This window comes from Buteo buteo, chromosome 4, assembly GCF_964188355.1.
Source record: "Buteo buteo chromosome 4, bButBut1.hap1.1, whole genome shotgun sequence".
In the NCBI taxonomy this organism is placed as follows: Eukaryota; Metazoa; Chordata; class Aves; order Accipitriformes; family Accipitridae; genus Buteo; species Buteo buteo.
The window spans coordinates 60,676,006-60,699,078 of NC_134174.1; the positions used below are offsets into that span (position 1 = coordinate 60,676,006).

General features: G+C 39.6%; 1 protein-coding gene across 8 annotated transcripts in view; it reads right to left on the bottom strand.

Moving 5' to 3' along the window:
* The window catches only part of ABLIM1 (actin binding LIM protein 1), a 209,576-nt gene that overhangs the window by 39,379 nt on the left and 147,124 nt on the right, over positions 1-23,073 (bottom strand). For all 8 annotated transcript variants that reach the window (XM_075026467.1, XM_075026461.1, XM_075026462.1 and 5 more), the window contains 5 exons: positions 17,720-17,807; positions 13,016-13,074; positions 9,976-10,038; positions 3,220-3,297; positions 186-341 (listed from right to left, as the gene is read on the bottom strand). In XM_075026467.1, the coding sequence (XP_074882568.1) occupies positions 186-341; positions 3,220-3,297; positions 9,976-10,038; positions 13,016-13,074; positions 17,720-17,807 (444 nt within the window). The remainder of the gene's footprint in view (positions 1-185; positions 342-3,219; positions 3,298-9,975; positions 10,039-13,015; positions 13,075-17,719; positions 17,808-23,073) is intronic.

Genomic DNA, 23,073 nt, shown 5'->3' on the forward strand with positions numbered 1-23,073 from the left:
TTTCACACGAGGCATCATCATGATTGTTCCCATTTAAACCCAGATCAAACAGACAAAAAGCACTGTGAACAGCAGCAGCAACAATATCTAGGAGTGTCAATTAGAAACTGTTTCAAAAGAGGATAGAAGCGAAGCAGGCTTTGAATAAAGCATATAGCAGAATGAGTTGCTTGTGGGTTCATTACCTCTCCAAGACTCTGTCTCTCCTGTCTGTCCTCGTAGGCAGAAGTGTAGAATGGCTCATAAGTAATTAGGTCTGGACGTTCAATGTCATAAATGGCCTTGACTTTGGGAATGGCTGCTAAATCCTTGTAATCAAGGATTTCATTGTCTACTTTTGCCTGAAGGTCAAAGACAGAAGATAAATTAACTTACACAAATGCACTGGTAATTTTTGTTTTACATAGAATTTATGATTTTTGTGTTTTTGTTGTCGCACTGTTGCTACGGAAAACCCTTTTTGGCACTCTACTTGCGAAGTGATTGCTTCTTGTTCTTCTCCAGCAAGCCTCCTCTGCAAAAGCACACAGTGTTTTCTCAGTTTAGGAAAGAAAGAACATGGCATATACAGATCTAATACAAAAGTTTCTTATCCCCCGTAGTCAGCTGTAAAGGTCAGCTCTGCAAATGACTCATTTTGTGTCCTCAGGCAAGTATTTTCACCTTTCTGCTCTTGTTTTCCCCATATGTAAAATGTGTGATAACATCAATTTAGTTTGCAGATTACAGAGATTATGAGAGGATTCCATGCAGAAGACCACAGACAGAAATTCAACTTAGAACTGTGCACACAAGAGGAAATAAAACTTATTACATGGAAATAAAAAGGCAAGCAGGACTGTTTGTCAGGACTGGGTGTCCAAACTCCAACTGAAATTATTATATTGCACTCATCGCTCAACCTATACCCAAGCTTCTGACTAAGGCATATGTTGCTTACTAACTGCATACTACATAGTACTAACATAGACTATTTTTTCCACTAAAACTGCAAGGACCTCTTGACTAGTTAAAAAATGGAAGTAGGAAATCAGTTCCAAAGACAGCTGCACCCATTAGAAGAAGCTAGAAAGAGACCTTGCATATAGTTTAGATAGCTAATATCTTTCCTTACTTAAAAAAGGCTTTTAAAAAAATCCTCATACATTCTTACCCACCTTACAGAAACAGATTTGATGATTAAAACTAAAAGGGAATATTCAAATTGGTTTTCAATTCTTCTACTAGATATTTTATTTATTCATAGCAAGCTGCACAAGGAAACAAGGCTGATCTGTTTCTACTCGCATTCAGTTCCGTTCTTGCGGAGTACTAGCACCTAGTATTTTCAGAGTAAAGTGCATTTGCCTTCCCAAGCTCTTGTAACAACCACTGGTCTTGGTGGTTCTTAAGCAATGCCATAAATTAAAAGCAACACAAAACATTTTTTGATAGAGAAGTAAGGTTTGAAATAGTTAGGAAATACACGTTCTAAAAATAGCCTCAAATCTGTTCAGTTTTTATTCACCAGATATAACAAAATACCTTAAGCAAATTAACCCTTAAAATATGTAGGTATATTAAGGTATGTTATTTCTCTAATATTTTTACCACAGTCTGTTAATGAGCTGCAAATATGTCTGGATATTCTTAATCCAATATAAATTACCACAGATATTTCTGTAGACCCTGGTCTAGGCCACCATGTTGCCCTTACCGACTGTGCTGTTGAGCAGCAGTTAAATTTCATAACCTACAGCTTATGATGTTGATATTACCAGCAGACCGGCAGTTCTCCAGGACATGCTCTGTGTTTTGATATTTGCAGTGTGAACATTTTTAATGTATCAGATAATTTTTGTTGCTGTTGCTGAAATGCACTGAAGAACTAGTATTTAACTCAAACTCAGGACTTGAGATTTGTAATTTTGGTAATTTTTCTGCATTATTATACAAGCAACTGATAAATTTCTGTGTCTTACACTACATTTTTACCTATGTAATCCTAAGGCTATCCATGAAGTCAGTGATTCAGCATTATGCATAGGTAACAGAAAAGAAAGTTTGCCCTGTGGTCTGCCTCTTCCCAGCATACCTTCATCTTTGCTCCCCTCATAAGGGACTCTCTCTCACTAACTTGTCTTCCTGTGATTTTCTTCCTTAGCTGTTATCTTCCACTTCTACCTTGGGTTTTGTGCAGGTTATCTGTGAGCATGGTTTATATGAGAACAAAGGTTATATGGACTTTCAAGGAACAGGATTCTTAAATGGATGCGAGTTTTTGGAAGTGTAGGTTATATGCATGGAAATACAGCAAGTTTGAGAAGGCTGAGTTGTTCTGTTATTCACCCAAGTACATTTGAGTTGATCTTCTTCCTCCTTAGAACCGGCTTAGTTCAACCACAAAAGTTGACTTTTTTTTTTGACCCTGTGGACTTCTTTACCAAGAAAAAAAAAGTTACTGACATTTACAACACTGAAATGCCTGGAAAAGTGGTATGAAAAGAGGAGAAAAACATTATTCCTTTGAAAACTTGGGGCCAACCTTCTGCTGATATATTTCCAATTTCAATTTCTAAGATCCTATGGGCTCAAAAGGTACCAATAATAAGGCCAAGAAGTGAAAGAGATCCTCTAAAATAATAAAAGAGGAGGCTCAATTACTGAAGGAATCATATTAACACTCTACATCTCAGGTAACCACAAATAAAATAGTATATCAATAGCTTTGCATTTTCAGCACCGTTAATTTAGTAAAAGAAGGATGCTTAGTATCATTTTTGTTCTTAAATAAAAAACACATTTCCTTCCACAACCAAACCATATGACTTCTGAAACAGAAGGTATTGTACCAGCCAGGCTTCTTTTAGAGTATCTGACCCTCCTCCCCACGTCCTGCAACTGCAGACAGCAGATCTCTCAAGAACTGCATATTGAGGTGCACACATCTCCTCACATAACCCCTAAGAAAGTCAGATGACCTGTCTGCCTTCTGTCCCTCTTCACACCACCAAATGACTTCAAGAGATTTACTGTATCTTTCTAAGGGAAATGTGACCTGGAAAAGGCCTACCCTGCTCTTGAAATTCTGTAGTTATAAAAACTGCATGGTGAGAGTCTGAACAATGTAACCACTTGAATAAAGGCATTAGCATCAGTATAAAAGCGATTTATTTCAGCCTGAAGTATTTTACGTGCAAGCAAGGGATCGGCAGCTGATTCATCAGAAGGCATACTTACATAGATAGTGTGGCCTGGAGAGCCAGGTATACTGGAACCTGGTCTGGAATAAATGCTTTCCGATGATGTTCTTGTAGGCTGAAAAAACAAAAAGTAACTTTTCAGAGCAACCTGAAGCCATTAACATTGGTAATTTGGGGTTTAAGTGAAGAAATCTGCATACATCTTGAAATTAACTGAATTTAGGAAAAAATGTTGACACAAATGCAAGCATTCTGGCAAATTTCACAATCTTGTGGGGCAAGTAGGCTTTTTTTTTTTTGGTAGGGAAGGAGTGCTGTGAGAGGGCAAAGAGGTTTTCTAAATCATACAATGTAAAAGACTGTTCATTAATAATAATGAACAAAATCAAACAACACCTGCCAGAGACACTGCAAGTAGCCATACAAAGTACAACCCAGGATAGTCCTGCTGCTCATTTTATCAAAACGTTAGTTCACAAACAGCTAGGGGTATCAGCAGTTCAGCAGACAAAACCATTGAGAAGAGCACAGCACACACGTTATCACTTTCCAGGTGTTCAATCACTGGATTTCCATTACTAATACAGAACTGAATTCAGTCCTTCTAAGCAGAAGGACCAGAAATCCTTGGCTTGGAGCTGTTCCTACAATTGCAGCACAATCTAGATGCAACATGAAAGCTCGACTGTTGATTGAAACTTCATGATTCCCCATACTGCAAAAGTCCTGATGTTTAATGACAATGTCTTACAAACTGAAATTCATGAGAACAGGCACATTCCTACAAGAGCCAGTGCTTTTACACATTTAGTAGATTTTCCAACACTTCATCAGGACTAAACAGACTCTGATTCCCTGGGGAAAGTTTTGTGAGAGGAGACAAAATGACTTATCACTGAGATGTGGGGATCCTGAAAACTTGGTGAATTTGAAAAACATCTGTTTGATCAAAAATCACCCAGGCTACCATGGCCATTACTCCTAAACTTGGCATACAGCAGACACAGAAGAGTAGTCAACGATATCCCACTTGCAACTGAGAAACCATGAACAATTTTTGCACCCTAATTGACTGCAAAGACCAAATCCCATCACACAGCAATGTATCAGCAGATGACTCTGATGACACCACCGCAGGATACTTCAAAGTCACTGAAAATTACATCTTGGTAAATAGTCCTTACCTCGTCAGCTTGTGACATTGAACTAAGGGACCTTCAGGCACACACTGAAGAGAAACAAAGCTTGACAGCCTGGCTTGCTGATTTTTCTTAGGAAATATCTAGATTGAACGCAAGGCTACTGGACCTTTCTTATCTCACAGCATGCACTTCCTGAAAGGATCTTTCAACCAACCTCAGAGTCTTTCTACCTTTTATTTCATAGCCAGGAAAGCTATTGGAACCATCCATATAAAAAATGCTGAAGACTAGAAAGACTAGCAGGCTTTCTCTGACTTCATTTGTGGAAATGAAATCACCACATTCAGGGAGGGTCAGAGGTATAAAGGCTTTGAACATGTTCCACCAAAAAAATGTGAAGGTTCAGATCAGAGAACAGATGCGGCCATGGACTGACACAATCACAAATCCTCTCCAGAGCATGTCTGAGAACACTTTCTCAGCTGGACCTTTATGTGTTTCTTTCCTTTTCTCTCTGTAGCTGCAAATTCCTACATCCCAGAAGGGAACAGAAATTTCTCAGCTTCCCTTAAGCTCCTCCCATGATGCAATCAAAGCAACAAAACCAACAACAACCACCTGTTTCATGGAAATGTTACAAGAATTAAGCTGGAAAATCTGGCTGTTGTTGAGAAACATTTTATTCCCCCTTCCATTCTGCCATTTCACACCACTGTCTGTTTGAGTGGAGACACATGTAACATGTTGCTGCAGTTGCTATGGAAAACAATTGTTTTCATGACAACATACGGAACAGTATTAAGCAGTTGAGGTACTATTAGGGGTTTCTCTGTTACCTTTGGCTTTTGGCAGACATACTTTAAGAGTTCTATCTGCTCAATTTTCCCTGTTGTAGGAAAACAAGCGTTAGAGGCAGTTATGGCTTCTTCCCACCTGGCAGGACCTCTGGGTTGCTCTTCGCTCTGGATCTTTCATAATAACTTCATAAAACAAGAAATTTTCAGCCCTTGGTTCATCTCCTTAGTCTCATCTCTTAGCGTCACTGCTATAAACCTTTCCAGCAAAGGAAAATTCACTTGTAATTATCACTTCAGTGAATTTATTAAATAAAGTTAGACACCTTAAGATAGTTTCAGCCAAATCCTGCTAACTAACAACTTACTTAGGTGCTCTTAACCCTGGAGTACAGGAGCAGTTGTCAGATGGACTGGCAAGTTGTAGCATCTGTTCTTCATTTCCTCACTGTGTTTCTGCTCCAAGCTCCTCATTACCATCCCATTAACACAGCCATGAGCCAGATATGACATGAGCCTTTAAAACCAGTTTTCTATTTTCTGTAATTCTTCCTGCTTACATCAGTTTTACCTTCCGTCTATTGCAAAGCTCCACACTCCCTGGGCACCATGCCAGCCAGCCAGCCACTGCCTAAGCACACACCATTCCTCTCCTGAGGAGCTTAATCCAAGCAGACCTGGGACTCTGTGGCTCCTCTATTCACCTCCAGTCCTGTATCTTGCTTAAGTTCACAACACACCCCTGAAGACAGTGCATGAAAGAGAGAACTTCTACATCTCCTCTCACCCTTTCTGCCTCACTTTGCCCTATTTCTTGTTTTGAATTACACAGGTTGTTTCCATCACAGATGGCTATTTCCTACTCTGCTGCTCCCATATGGTCTGGAATCCTTCACAGCTCTGCACTTTCCCCTAAAGACAATTGCATTGTACTTAAAAACATTTCTGCTGCTTGCCTTAACAAATATACACTACAGATTCCTTGATATAAGCTGTTCCTCTGGCATACTTTTACTTGCTATGGTTGGCTCCTCTCCTAACAGACCTATAATAGCTCCTGACTGAAAAAGTGTGACAGGGTATGTACAGCTTTTATTAGATTGTACATTACATCTTCATTAGCAGTTGAGAATCCCTGACCCTGTGTACCACTGTTGTGACTTTATATCTTAAACAGGTGGCAAGAGACACACCGGAGGTCAAGTTCTCTACTGATGTAACTGCAGTGGGGTGTAAATTCCATCCTAGAGGACAGCTGATCAGAGCACAGGCAAAACAGGAATAGCAGCTATCCCTGATTTAACCTTTAACCTTCAGTAGAGATACCATGTGAGCATCTCTTGCACACATTATCGGAAGGAGACAGGTAAAGAAATTAGAGGAAACATCCTTTAATATGAATGCATTAATTTAGAGGTATTTCCTTCCATCACAATAGTCCTGTGACACTTGTTCTACACTCCCAGCAACAAAACAAGTTAAGCTGCTTACTTCTTCTACAAACAGATCTGGAACACTCTTTATATGATTGTTCTTGTTCTTGAAGGATTCAAATAGAGCTTTTCATAATGCCACCTTTGTGCAGAGAAATTTAAAGCAAACTTCTATGAAGAACTACAACTAATCTTTTTTTCTTTTCTTGTGGTGCATGGCCTTTCTCCACATTTTCTGACAGTAGAAAAGTAATCTTTTTTTTCTTTCCTCTTCCACCCAAAGGGATGTAACAGTAGTAAATATATCAATATGGGATTTCTCTACCAGATACAGGAAGTCTATGAAGTGTATGAAAAAAATCAACAGAAATTCAGTCAATAGAAATTCATGCAAGTCACTAAAGGAGCCAAAGGAAAGAATCAGATCACAAAGCATCTAAAGTATCTGCAAGACTTCTCAGTTATTTTCCACTACTTCATCACAGACTTCTTATCTTTATGTTTTTGTTCTTCATTCCATGCACTTGTCTTGAGTGCAAAAGTTCTTTACGAACTTCATTTGCAGATTGGCACAGGTAACAACGTCATGCTCATCCTATCAGGTTCACATGAATTACTGTGTCACCCATGCTTATGCCCTAAATTGATTAACTTTTCAATTTAATATTAGATTGCAAAGCTTAAGATGTTCATCTGCATTTACCTCAGTTTGTCATGTCATCATGCATGGCACATCATCTAAATAAATAACTTTTTAAAAAAAAAAATCCACGCTAGAGCCATTCACATTGTCCAGATGCTGCTACAATGTGGTGGCTCTGGCTTTCTCAAGTACAGATGTTCAGAATCATGCTCTATAAAAACTTAGAAGTGCAGGCAACCAGATCAAAACTGATCCCAAGAACATCTGGCCAAATGGATGCACTATTGTTTAACAAAGGCATCGTCAGCATTGTTTACAGTACCTGCCTTAGTTTTTTGATAGAGTTCATTATGCAAGGCGGTGATAATAGCTGCAGAAGAATGAATATGTTTTCACTTAATAACATTTAACATTATAGCTTAAGCAAATTCTCTAAACCTCAGAAGCTGCTTTAAGTGAAGCATGTTTTAAAATAAACTAATAGAAGACTAGGATGTAATTTATTCCACTAGGCAGACACAATTTTGCGATAGCAAGGAATTTGGCTTTCTCAGTACAACGCTTACTACTCTGACTACCTGCTTCATCAACTGCAAGGTTTTACAGTTATTTAGGACTTGGAACCAGGGTTCATGAAACACAGGCTTCCTACGTATTTCAGTAATTTTCAGTGGACGTGTACAAGACCAGTAAAGCACCTCAGTGTTACAGCATTCACTGTGCCTGTCTGCTAGTTTAACTGTACCCTTCTCCTCACAAGAGTGTTTCCTTCTAATGCATGCATTCATTATTTCTCTGCCTAAAAAATCTACACTATGTAAGCATCAAGACAAAAACTAGTGAACAGGTTAGTTCAAACTCACACAGACACACATATTAATAGGTTACAACTAATTTTTCTTCCTTTCTAGACACAAAGACTAGAGAGGAGAATGAATTTGCAGCACATAATCATTGAAGGCACATTGCTACTAAACAAACTTTTACAAGACTACTCATGCAAATGTAGCCTTCACCAAGGGTAAGTTAAGTGGAAAGCAGAAGAAAATAAAGTGGGAAGCCCAGAACATACTGAATTCAACAGGAAACTTCTCAGAGAATTCACAGGATTTCACCCCACAGTTTTCACATAGATTCAAGCCTTTGGCCCATCATTGTAGCAACAGCAATGGTAGTATCTTTGTGTCTATTCTGCAGAAGAACACTCGAAGCCAAAATCTGCCTTGAATTACACTTTGTATAACGATCATGTAAATCTAAACAGAATTTAATACTGACTAAATTTACACAAGAGTATATTCATCTGACCCTAAGCTATTTGTATCTTACACAGTCCACAAATCAAGAAAAAGAACATACCTTTATTTTGACATGGGCTGCTCCTATTTTGCCTTGCATATTTTTCTAATACATTGGATAGGATTTGTTTTTTTAATCCTAAGGCTCCTGGATTTCAGCACCGGAAACTCAAGACTCGTGCATGCTAAGCTAAACGCAAAAAGCTACTACGCTTGCCTAAAAGGTGACTGAGATGGTCCCACAGTTTGCTGTTCGCAGACTCCAACACTTGATTCCATAAAGCCTAGGACTGCAGAGACACTGCCCTCTTTAGGACCACTGATAACATATCTTTATAGCTGTATTTTCTTGATACATATTTCTGTAGCTAACAGAGTGCACAGCGTTCAAGAGTGGTTAATACATTGCAACATCCTAAGTTAACTGACTGAAGTACTGTGCTGCACAAAGGGCACAGGGCTTGCATTAACTCCCACTGAATCACAGCGTTGGATTCAACCATATAATGCCACCCTGCAGACTAACACAATCTAACAAAAATATCCTGCCCTGGCTGATAATATGACTACATCTACTTTGCAATTAGAGATGTGAAGGCAGCACCAGCAAACACAATGGAAATCCAGTGGCACGGACTCTATCAGCCTGTCTGCCCACCACTAGCCTGTACTAAGCCCATATCAGTACATTCTTACTTTGTTATCAGCTGAAAGCTACCTCAGGTGTGCCTGCATGCAGTACAGCCACATGTGCCCCCACAGCAGACACAAGTAATAAGCCCTGAATAAACTGCCCTGAAGGAGAAGAAATGGAAGCGGGTGGTGTTTGTAGGTGCAAAGCAAATCCAAGGAAGTCTGAAAGTAGACATGTAGTCCAGAATCAAGAGGACAGGGAGGATCTCCCAACTTGGATGTGGATGTGCCCCAGATTAGAGAGGGGCAAATGCTCTTGGGCAGCACACAGAACATGGCCAAACCTGAAATTTTGTAAATATTTTCTCAAATAAAGTATTCATGTGTAGTTGGTCAATACAAATAAAAAAGGAACTTATTTAACTGATGGCATTTTTTTTTCTAAAAGCATGAGCCATTGTTCATGAAAACTACTTCTTTACAACCATCACTTTAAAGTCAGATGCTTTTCACCATTTTCATTTGCTTCATATTTGCACTCCAATTTTTCGTTTTAGAAGAAAAGCTTTCTGTAACGCTGGAAGAACAATACTACAGCCCCCCAAAGCTCATCTGAATCTAAAAAAAATAAATTAATTTAAAGCATTTCATTAAGCAAAATAAAAAATGTGAGAATTAACAAACAACACTGCACCACATGATGCAACATACAGCGTCAGTGCCCCTGGTGGCAAGTGATAGCAGGAAAGCTGTGTGGCAGAAGTAGTAGCAAGCACAGCAAATGACAATAATGAAGAATCTTCTCAGTAAAGAAGACTGTTATCAACACTATGAAAACACAACAGCAAACCTCTGCAGAGCGTGGCCTGCGCAGAACCAGACTCTTTGGATAAAAGAACTCAGATGAGGAATGCTGTCATGAAAAACAAAAGGGAAAAATGAGTGAAAAGGAAAGCAGTCTCACCAGCTCAGTGGTTAAGCTCTTTTTTCAATCAAATTACTAATATCTACTTGCTAGATAATAATCTGTACATTATAATATCTATGTTACTTACTGATCCCTGCAGAATCACGAACAGCCAGACAGTTGTAAAAAAAACCCCTAAGCAACATATATTTTTGTAACATATATATGGTTGCTTTATTTTCTGCTTGTTTTGGCTTTGTAATCCTCCACAAATATCCAGTGGGGGGAAGATCTAAAGCAACCATTGTTTTTATGAACTCCCTCTCAGATCTTGACCAGCTAGAATGCCGATCAGTTTATATCACAATTCAGTTACTGAGAGAAAACAGAACTTGCTGAAAACTTCTGAAGTGACTTCAGTGATAAAAGGGCTTTTTGTTTTGTTTTGCTCTATAGGGTAAGGAAACTTAGCACAGCAAATAGGCCATATCACTGGCTTTTTGCAGAACCACCAGAAAATCTAGGCCTGACCCTGAAAGTGGCTATATTTGTCAACTCATAAGCAGATTCCAATTCTCACATCAGGTCTAAATGTGTGTCATAAGAAACTGAAAGTCAATCAAAGTACATAATTTAATGGTGACATGTTTAAATAGCACATAGTTTCCCCTGTTTCATTTGTTTCTGTACCTACCTGTTTGCTATTGCCTTCATTTGAGTCAGCAGAATGAAACGTGTGTCAACGTCAGCAAAGTGAACCCAAACTTATTTTAAAATAACGTGTCTGACTTTGCATTGGAGTAGATAGAGATGATCTGTGATGGACAGCTGAAGCTAAAAATTCTCCATCTCTCCAGCTAGCTACAGTACAGTGCATTTGTCAATGCTTTTTAAAGATATTAAACCTCTGCATAGAAGCTCTCATCTAGGAAAAGGCGACCTTGGATAGCTGTGCCATAACATTTCTCAGATGTTCCCTTAATATGCATTCTTTCGCTTCACTTCATTTTCCTGCAAGAACTCACTTAGGCAAAGTCTTGCAGGTGGATGAATTCATTTACTTCACTCACTTCAATTAAAATTAGCTGAGGGAGAAGACGACTGACATGCCTGAATGTGTGATGGAAAAAAGGAAAATATTTGAAGAGGACTTTGGCCATTTCCATGGGGAATGGAAATAAGCCAACTGATTTATAAGGTCAGCTGGAGAATGTTCATAAGGGCTACATGTAGCCAGGAGTGCTTTGATAAGACTCTTGGGTCCAAGTGAAAGGGACGTATTGTACCCCAACTATTCACTACAAAGCACAGCATTCTGACGCTTAAGCAGGGCCAAAACACTGTCTTACATTCAAACTGTTAAATGAGGAAGAAAATCCGGTCCGGCATAATTTTCTGTTTTCTTATGGAAAGTCAGGACAGAACAATGTGCAAATGCTGGATGGTACCTACAGTGACGTTTGGCCATGCTAGATCACATGCCCATCTAGGGCCAATTATAATTCTGTATTACCAGCAGAGCCCACACTAACATGAACTCTGGTCAACAAAAATTTATCTGCACATTACCTACAATCATAGTAAATTCTTTGCAGGGGATGTTTTACAGACCAGTGCACCTGAATAAATTCTAAAGAGCATGGCTTCCTGTGAATAAGCCACACATAGAACACAACCCACAGGATATCCTAGGTATCTCCATGCCAGTACCTCTTAGTTTCCTTGTCTGAAAGACATTTTATTCATACGCAGTCTCTAATATTCATATCCAGAAAAATTAGCAAAGTTCAAAGGACCAGCTGAGACATCAAAAAGAGGAAATTGCCCAGAAGGTTGTTCCCCTGTACTCAGCACTGGTGAGGCCACGCCTCAAGTCCTGTGTTCAGTTTTGGGCCCCTCACTACAGGAAAGACATGGAGGTGCTGGAGTGTGTCCAGAGAAGGACAATGAAGCTGGTGAAGGGCCTGGAGCACAAGTCTTATGAGGAGCGGCTGAGGGAACTGGAGTTGTTTAGCCTGGAGAAAAGGAGGCTGAGGGGACACCTTATCGCTCTCTACAACTACCTGAAGGGGGGTTGTAGCGAGGTGGGTGCTGGTCTCTTCTATCAAGTAACTAGTGATAGGATGAGAGGAAATGGCCTCCAGTTGCAGCAGGGGAGGTTTAGGTTGGATATTAGGAAAAATTTCTTCACCGAAAGGGTTGTCAGGCATTGGAACAGGCTGCCCAGGGAAGTGGTTGAGTCACCATCCCTGGAGGTATTCAAAAAGCACGTAGACAAGGCACTTCAGGACATGGTTTAGGGGGCATGGTTGATGGTTGGACTCGATGATCTTGAAGGTCTTTTCTAACCAAAATGATTCTATGAGTCTAAGATGAATTAGTGAATATGGGCTTAGAATTGCCTGGTGCATGCAAAAAGCCAGGCTCCAGCATTTGTCAGTGCAGCATTACTGCCATCAAGTATTTGATCCGAAAGTTTGTCTGGATATGCTGAGGTGACTCCAAGGGTAACTCTTCTTGGCATTCAAATTAGGATCACTTTAGGCTGAGGTTTATTTGGATGGCAAAGGAAGAAGAGTCCATATTATCTAAATGCTGTAAATAACCATGCAGAACAGGGGTAACTATAGAGCAATTACACAGATGTGCAAAAATACTAAAATATATCATAGCATTTGCCCTGTTCACATCTTCTCCTTAAGAGTCTCTCTCACAATAATTGAGACATGAAGTGCCTTAGAGACTTTGCAATGTCTGTATGTCAGTAAATTAAACTACCTTTAAGGCAGTGCACTGAGACAGGTATGTGCAGGTTGGTGAGCCTAAAAATCAGAGCAATACCTCAGAAGTGCCTCCACTGTTTATTCTGCCAGTGTGGTGACAGCTATGTGAAAAACACATGGAAAAAGTCACTCTTAAAAACAACATTCCATTATCATGTGCGCATAATATCTGGTGTGTCATTGCCATGAATTCAGCTTACCCGTAGCTTATCTTCAGTCTTAGTGGATTGCTTACAGTCGGGATGCCAGACAGTGGAACCTGATGGAGGAAAAAACCCATCTTTATTCAGAGCAAAGCAGATGATTTCTGGTCATGACAAGTCAGTTATTAAAGAGAATCCCTTCATTGCATGGTGAATGTGTATGAACTATGCAAGTAATTCACATTCAATTCTAGCTCATGAGAAATACAAGTGAAACAAAAAAAAGTTCAAATCCTTGGCCCATCTACAGCAGCATCTTCCTGAGGCTGTCAAAGGACTTTGCACACATTCTTAATTAAAACTCAAACAGCCTCAAGCAGCAAGGAAGTCAGTAAGCACCAGTTGGAGGAACTGAAAGACAGAGGGTTCCTCTGGGCAGGATGGAGGGTAGGAGCAAAAGAACTGGGCCATGGTTACCTGATTTGTTCTCCCCTTACATACTGCACTGCACGTAAAAAGGAAGTTCTGATTATAAGTCCATTAATACTGGGAAAGTCCTGTGACTTCCTTGAGCAATAGGTGTCATTCAGTTACTGTAAAGCATTACTCAGATCACCTCTTCCCTGCAATTATGCAAAATGCAAGAGGAAAAGCAAAATTAGAAAATTCACAACACAGCAGTCAGGGCTGTATCTCACCCACTGCACTGGGCTAGAGAAGCCTGTATGACACAAGTGGTACAAAGTAGTATGTGAAAGAGCCTCTCCGTAGATCACAGTGTACCATACTTGCCATTGGCACACATCATTTCTACCCCTTGCTCTGCAAAGTCAGTGGCATGTGTTGCACTGGCACTTCCACATGGCATATTCCAGCTACACATCCTACTAAAAAAGGCAAGGTCTCTGCTGTTTGTGTACCAAAAGGTGGGATTCTCTCTTATGCTGTAAAAATGGAAATATCTGGCTGTCCCCAAGGGGCTGAGCAGTGTCAGGGGCAAGGAGCACTTCCATCCCATTTCAGCTCTCCTTTGGAACAGAGTGTAAACTGTGGTCACTGCTGGGAAGCTCCTGGCACATATTAGCCAAGTTGAAATGGAGCAGAAGCTAATGCTGATTTTTAACACTGACTGCAGCTGCAGTCAAATTCAAACTTCATTCCAGTCACCACAAAGCCAATACAGAGCCTTGTCTGTCTGCAGGGGGGAATGTCACCTCTTCGCTCTCTCCACAAAGAAACCAAACAGAGCAAAGTCCAGGTCTCCTGCTGGTGACTATTAGCTCAAGTGCAGTCAGAGGAAACCCCACCCTCAGAGCCCAGGAGAGGTACGGGTCAGGGCCCCTGGAAATTTTGTTCTAACGAGCCCTTACATGGCTCAGTACAGAAGTAAAGACCAGCAGGAATGATTTCACTTCTCAGCAGCACACAGTATAATCATCATCAGGAGACTGGAGAGAACGCTGTGACTCTGGATCAACGGTGTGAGATATTTGGCTTTGAGTCTAAGCCGAGGAAGAAGAAACTGTGCATTTGGCAGGGGGAAACCATCAGACAACAGGGAGAAGTGTACCAACAGCCTTCTCTGTAAACAAAAAGCAGCCTCAGAGCCAGGAACCCACAGAGCCTGCAAGATCAGGAGAGAAGCATGCCTTGTGCTTTTGTTTAGGAGGTCAGATGGATCCAAGCACTCAGGAGGAAGGGACTTCATGTTATAAGGCTGATGAATTAAGACTCAGAAGGTTTAGGTTCAACTCTCCAATTCAGCTGTGAGCTTCCTGTGTGACCCTGAGAAAAATGATCTCTGTTCCTCTGTACCTCAGTTTCTTTTCCATTCAGCTATACCCACCACCAAAGAAAAGGCTGTCACTGCATTTTTGGGCAGTATTTAGCACAAACTGGCACAATTTTAGGGACACCCCAGGAGGATGCTGCAGCTGCTGGAAGTGAATGAGAAATGCAAAAGAGTCTGCATGTCATTTTCAGGGTGAAACTTAGCTAACGGTTGTGAGTTTTCTTTTATAAAGTAAGAGGTTTGAAATATGTGAAATTAAAAAAAAACAATCAGATAGAGCAGGCTTAAGAAGTTAAATGTAAATATTTTTCATGATCTTGAACTCTGAGTCACCTACAACTTGTAGATTTCATTCACCCAAACACGCTAATCAATTTGGAAATGCTTGGAACAGTGCAAATTCTCAAGCTACATTGTCCCTCTTTCCTACCATAAACAGTTCAGCAAATTGTGGTTATTCCCATTCTTAACATATGTTTGTTTGCTCACTTAGCAGACACCAACCAACATGTTCATTTATTCAGCTTTTTACTTTGCACATACCATTGTTTCAATATACAGCACCCTAAAAATCAGTAACTCAGGCTATTATTGACACATTGAATAAGGCTGAAAGCCTGTGTGAGAATCAAGTGAAGCATCCCTTTAAATGCTGAGCAACATCCTAGCTCAGCAACAGTCTTCTGGGGCAGTCCATATAGTAATATATTACTAGGAAGTTAATGCGAAAGAGAAAGTTTCTGATGCTGCCTCTTTTTCCTGTGTTGGAGCAGGGCAAAGCCAGAGTGCTTCTGCTAGCATTATTCAAACCATCCTTAACATAGAAAGCCCCCAAATAGACAGCTTGTTTTCCCATGTTCTCCTTTTGCAGGTTTTCCACACCCTTCTAACACAAGTAGCTACCACAAACCTGACAGGCTCCTCTATTATACAAAGCAATACCAACGCAATGCTTTCATGTCCTGTGGAGAGGACAATTAGAAGTGAGATTTAAGCTGCCTATTTTCATATATTTTATCAATAATGTGATTTTTGTTCTAGCTTTAGTGTTGTGGTGTTGTATTTTTATTTCAGAGAAACGCTTGGAATGCTGTTATTCTGCACCCTAGGGTAAACGATTCAGATGGAGACAGGATATACATTTCAGCTGAGAGCTTTCCACAGGAAAGGCTTTTAGGTCCCTTACACTTACAAGCATGCTGAATTCAGCAAGGAAAGCTTTGGCAAGACAGTCTGGAACACACTCAGCAATAACATTATTTAGTCAGAAAACAGCTTGTGGACAATAAAGCAATGCAACTTGGGCTGCTCCTCCTCTGAGACAGAGTGAGCATGAAGAACATTAATTCACCACCACAGAAAGGGAGATACAGCCAAGAAGAGAATGATGGCAGATCAAGGAGCCAGGTGTCTCTCCTCTCATCTTTCACATCACCTGAACTTGGCTAGGACAAAATCTAGCCTTGTTTAACTAGAAGCAATACCTTCTATCTTATTTGGATCTGCAGAAATTTACACTACAGCCTGCCCAATCAACATGAACACCCACTCTCTGCTAGACTGGTGCAAACGGCTTCAGTTGCAAACAGCTGTTATTAATAACAGCAAAGGATGAACTGATGCTCACCTTGAACTCTGTCTGTACTTTATCATACTATGATGTGAGGAAACTAAGATTACCAGTTGTCAGATGCAGTAACTGCTGCTTTCAAATCAGTCTTTCCAATTTGTCATCAGAAAGCAGTACAGTACTTCCTACTCAGGCCTCTTCCAGTCTCTCCTTGCTCTTGCAATGCAGAGCTGCTACACAACTCAATATCCAGTTCTGTGTGTCACTGGAATAAGATGACTAAGGTATAAGGTCAGTGAGAGATGAGAGGCATGGACTGCAAGGGAAGACAAACTACAAAATAATAAGTTAGCTTCAAAGGAATTCCTGAACAGTATTATCTTAATTTTGGAATTCCTCCAGAAGGAATCCCTCCTCAGAATTTCAAGAGATGGCTGCCACCACACTTTCATTGTTTCCTTCCTACTCTTTTACAGTCCTTTCAGGTATACCAAGCAAGTTTTCTAACATAAGTACAATATATAAAATCCCAACATGTATCTGCCTTTTTCACTTTGATTTCTGGCTTGCATAAATCTGTATTATACATCTTTCTACCAACATTAATTAATACTACAGCAAGTAATAAAAATAACTCTAGCTTAATAGTTAACATGCTACCTTCTGGGAGAGTAGGTGGAATTCAGATCAAGGATACTTTTCAATCAATGGAAAGAGCACACTCTTTTTTATGTGAAAAGATCATGAAAAAAAATGTGCTCGGCAATACCTGGGAGCGTGAGACTGTTAATAAGAAAGAGAAGATGAAAATGAACATACAAGAAAGAAGTGACTGTAGAAAGACATAAAAATAAAGTAAATGGGAATAAAAAGAGAGACATGACCAGATAAAAGGGAAATAGGCAAGGCAAGCAAATTCGGTTAAGAACCAGAGGAGACAATGTCAATGTGCATGGGGAATGAGATCTGCCATGACTCAAGACAAGTTCACTGCAGCCTCTGGAAGTTTTTCCATTGTCTTTTACAGTTTGGAGTGTGGTCCAGAAACTGATCAGCAGAATTCAGGGGAAACCCTCTCACTTTGTTTGGTATCTCATATACCAGTCTGGGTACTAAGCTATCCATGAGATGCCAAATTCAGAGGCAGCCTAAGAAGTTTCATCTTTGCTACACAGCTTTTGAAAACAGTCTGTCTCAGCTAGGGTGTAGAGTCACTGCAATGCCACTGTTATGACCACCTACTAGAATGAAAGGGTTTCAAGTGAGAACACTATTGAAGAGAGGATGGCTATAGTCCTCTTTGCCTTTATTACATGGGGATGGTTTATAAACTCCTGAGCTCTGTGACAGAAAAATTACAAAGTCCAATTTTCTTGTTTTGGAATGGAGACATCCTTACCTTGCAGATACATTTCTTCTCCTTCTGTGAACATTTGGTTGCACCTGCTGCATCGTGCACAGCTTGGATGATAATGCTTGTCACCTGCCTAAACAAAAATAAAAAAGGGAAATGAGTGACCAACACATTGCATTGCTTTGTGAGCACTCACTATTTGCTAACAGACCACTGCCATTTTTCTTCTAGTTCACCTGTTATGATACAACATTGCCCTCATGATGTGACAATAGTGACAAGAATGTAACATCTGCCATACTGCTTCAGTCCAGAGGTCTATCTAGTCCAGTATCCTGTCCTCAACAGAGGCCAGCAGTGACTACTTAGGGTAAAAGGCTGTAAGAAACAAGACAATACTGGAGGCTATGTCAAAATGTATCTACTCTTCATGATTTGCCCAACACCTTTTTAAATATCCATCTATCCAACAGTCCAAGGCAACGAATGTCACATTTCTGTTAGATATTTGTGTAAACCTGCTGCCTCCTCACTGTGTCAAACGTTTTTTCTCAATTGCTCCATTGTTATGGATGAATTTAGACAATGAATGACAGTTTTCAACCTGCCATTTTATTCCTTGGCCTTCTTCCTGACACTGCTGGTATGAGCATTAATAGAGAGAGCTTTCAAAAGCCACTTCTGGGACCACTAACTTAACTCACAGATACCTGACTTGAGAAGCTACACTAGCACAGACAGCTTGAGCTGAATCTGAACTATTGATGTAAAGATACTAAATACTCTAGATCCTGTTACGCAAATCCAAATCCACTGAGCCATTCATTCTCTTAAATACATTGATACCCATAAAAAACAAAGCTGATCAGATTTCCAGAAACTAAGCATGCAATGACCACATCAGGCTTTTTAAATAAAAAAATAATTAACCCTAAAAAACCCTTAATAGTGACAAGTAATGAATTCTAAAAGTCTTTAAAATTGTATCTGGCTTTCCAAACAAGTTAACCTCAAATCCTTTTTCACAAAATATTCCCTATCAACTGAGATGTTATATGCACAAAATACCTGTTTACTCTGTAGCTGACCTGTAAAATGTCATCAAATCCATTTCCTACTTCATTATACTTGAGACTGTAACATTACTAAATTCAACCTTTCCTCGTGTCTACTGAGATGAATAACAACATATTTTTGGTTCGCATTCAACATTGACTATACAGGCTTAGTATTTAAAAGTATTTATGTGAGATGATGAAGTATATGGCTTCAAGTACCTGACAACTACCAGACAACCAGGTCTACCATCCAGCCCTTCTACAGATAAAGTTGCACCATTTAATTTTAATGTTCTCATTTGTTCCTTAGTAGTGCAGTACCTGGGTTTGATTTTAGGGAAGGTCAGGAAAGGCAGCTATTCACAGAGACAGTGGTGTTTGTGGACATGACTATTTATCTTTCATTATCACCAAGACCAATTCCTGTCAAAGAATTTCAGCAATACAAGGCCAGAGAAGAGGTCTCAGTGTACTGTTATTTTAGCCATGCGCTCACTCTTCAGTTGCAAAAAACGTGCACTTCTCTTACTCAGAGAGTGCCTTTGCTGTTGATTCCCACTCCTTAGAGGGCAGCATCCACCAGACAGGGAGACTAATGTGATTTAGTATTTATTTTTTGCACAGCAGATTTAGACCTGTCAGGCAAAAAAGGGGCTCTGGTAAAAGGGAGAATGAAAGGTCACTACAAGATATGCCTATTCTGGGAAGAAAAGCTAATGAGGGAGGAAATGCAGAATTGATGCTTGACTTGCAGCAACAAAACCAATATTGAACCGAGAAGGAAAAACACAGTTAATGCTTATCCTCTTTTTATCATTTTCATTATTGGCTGTCTTCTTCAATCTGACTCTAGCAATTATTTAACCCCTGAGGTGTCCCATCAGTTCCATTCAACACTGGAATTTAAGAAAAAGAAAATGAAGAAACTGTATCTGAAATGTAATGCTGGCATCAAACCACAGCTATTCTGATCTTGAATGCAGACGTGCAAAGAACAGGTACTTGTACGTATATGAAGCTTAGGGCTGTGAATATTGAACAGGGTTCAAAGATGGATCTCCAATTCAGACAGCTCAGCACTCAGCAGAAGCCATCATCCTTTTCTGTACTTTCTGCCTCACACAAACAATATTGTACATACAGAGGAACAGCAATTTTATCTGTGTTTGGTAAAAAAAAATATCCCAACTTCTAAGCATTCCTGAAGTTCTTCAGCAGAATGGGGCCCACAGATCTGCTTGTCACAAGTGATTTCAGACATATTTGATTTAAAGATGATAGCAAATCTAATGTTCTGGGAACTGCTCCCAGTTAATGAGATATAAAAAATTCCTAAGGTGGCTGAATCACTGCCAGAAAGGATCTTCTCTAAACAGGAAGACGATAATTGAAAAATACATTTGAAATAATAAAACAGGAATCTCTTCTGGGCTCTGCCTGTCTCATCCAACTAACGAATATCTCTGCAGCATAACTGTGCTGCTGCTTAACAGAGCTCAAATTTTCAGTAGGCACATGGATTTTTCTGAAATAAAATTCATAACTTCTCAAAAGTTATTCAGTAGGGTAGCTGAGTAGCTACGTAGTCTGAACTGGAAAAAGTACAGGGCCTGTTATATTATTATTAATTAACCTCTAAGATATTCCATCTGAGGTGGGATTGTGTCTTTTGAGATGCTTCCCAAATTCCCAGACACAAAAGACTGAAACCTTGGTACATAACTATTACCAGATGAAGTAGGTTTTATAAAAAAATAATTCCCTACCAAGCATCCCGATGCTCAACTAAGGCAAATGTAGTTTTAAGAAGGGTAGTTAGGATCCAGCAGAGATATCTATATTGAGAGGGCCATGGCATGTGAACAAAGAAAACCATGCATTCACACCTATACAGTTTCAGCTTCTCTTCTTCCAGTCTGGCCTTTGAGGTGTGGTGGTTTTGGTTTGGGGGTTTTGTTTAGGAACAAGAAAGCCATATTGCACCTCTGTTTTAATCAAATGCTGCATTTCATTATCATAAGCAAAAGGTGCCAATCCTTTGGGTTTTGCGCAGCTACTCTGGCTGTCCTACCCCAGGCTTCTGAGTTTCCTCTTCCTTGTTTTAGTTTTTCTTGAGGATCCTTTAGAAAAGGGCACCTAGATTCAAGCACTCGCCTGTTAATTGCTATAAGCAGTTTACATGTTTTTAAAAGCCAGGCTATTTATAGGAGAAACAAATCCAGAATTCATCACAATATTATGTGTAGACCTGTGGCCTCTCTGAAGATTTTTTTCCTGGAAAAACTGATATGCTACTGTCAAGAGAATACAGTTTAAACAATGTACACCTGTCTCTTCGAAAGAGACCAATTTTATCAGATCTTTCCCCAAGGCTGAAACAACTTCCCAAATTTTAGCCTAGTGTGAGTGATGATGAATGACCACCACGCTCCAGGTAACACAACCTTGCTAAGTGGAAGTGCTGATACATCCTGCACAAGAGAGGTTTTGGGGGAGTTACATATCACAGGAGCTGCACTTGTTGCTGAATGCTTCCAAACCAGTTTCATGAGTCTTCCACCTCAGTAATGTTTCTATGGCTCAGGATTGCAAACCTTTCTTCAGTGGGCATGCACTAGAAAACAACCTGCATCTCAACTAACTTAGGGCTAATCTTGCTGTGCTTGATTTGCTGTTACCATCTGAGAAAACTAGTTGCTAAAAGTCAGTCATTTACAATGTATTAGGAAAACCTTTTGATCTACAAGGTGATGAAATATTCACACTTTTTAGACATCTGGTCTTGTCCATCTTGCTCTCAGGCTACTAAACCCTCATTCAGTATGTCCAATGTGCAGTTTCCTGTAACCTTACGCTACTGTGCTGTGGAGTGTAAGGTTTCTATCTCAATCCAATGTTGGCAGTAACAAGTAACTTTAATTCAGTGCACATTTGCCCTGAACATCCTTCAGCTGAGGTGCAAGAGGGTTAAAGGCACTTGCCTTCTCGCTATTCCTAGCTCTCCTTACCCCTTCTCAAGTCCACTTCATGTCCAGAAATCCTTTACAGTTAGCTTTGCTACACAAGGACTTCTCAAGTGGCATCTTGCACCCTGCCAGCAGCAACAAAACACTCTTCTGTTCAAAATACAGCTATTCAGCCACTAGGATTTGATATATCATATTGCTTACAATCTCTTCTGAATTATTTCAGCTTTAGTTGAGGTCTTCAGCACAATCCAAACCATCAAGTGCAAACTATTACCCATACCTTAGAGGACTGTCCCTAAACTAAGTTTGAGTAAGCTGAATTAATAGTTGTAAATACCCTGGGTTTGCTTAGCTAGAAGTGCTAAAACCAACCAAAATAATACTGAACATTATTGCTCTTACTTGGCATACAAATTCTTAAATGGAATTGAATGAATTGACAGCAGTTTCTTGTCAAATAAAATATTAAACCTACGTGTTACTGTCACTGCCTATAAATTCTCTGTTAAATCAGCTGGCACTTGCATTTGAGTAGAAGCAAAGAACATCAGTTATCAATTTATAACAAGATACAATCTCTTCTGACTTTCCTATTTATCTTCTACCCACACTGACAAATCTAAAGTAGGTTCTCAGATTAAATCTCATTTGAACACCGTAGACAGAAAAATTTAGATTTAAAAAAGTGGTAGTATATTCTCATTTACCAAATACTTCCAGAGTCTTAGAACTGCAGAATGAAGGAACAGTGGCCAAAGGTATATTATAAGTGTAATTATAAATTTAAATATACTGATGTTAAATTTGAGTAGCTTTCCATGGTTCTGCAAGTCTCACTGAACTGTGGCTGACCAGTGATATATGCATTCTATTTATTTTCTGTATACTACTAAACACATATACTACACACAATATGTGCATTATATGCATATTCATGTAAAGAAAATAGGTTTTAGCATTATTTTACAACGTATTAAGGTTCTATTTATTCTGGTAATTTCAAGACATTTCAAGTCTTTAGCAACACTGAACTTCAGATTCCCAATCTACAAAGAAGGTTAATGTCCTTCATAAAATACTTTGGAGAAACACTACCAAGGAAAACCATTACAGAATGTATTCCTAATGACCAGTCCTGAGAAAAAATCCACGTAATCGCCTCTCCTCTAAGGCTTATGAATGACAGTTAGAGGTTCAGTAGTCAGGATTCATGGAGGATGGGCTACGTAGGGGAGCTGGATGTGTACATTCTGCAGAGGACATGTCCCAAGTAACATTAGCAAAAGTACAAGCTCTATTATGTATTATAACAATGCCAAGACCTATATAATAGTTAAAAATAAGCGACACCAAATTTTCCTTAGATCACCTT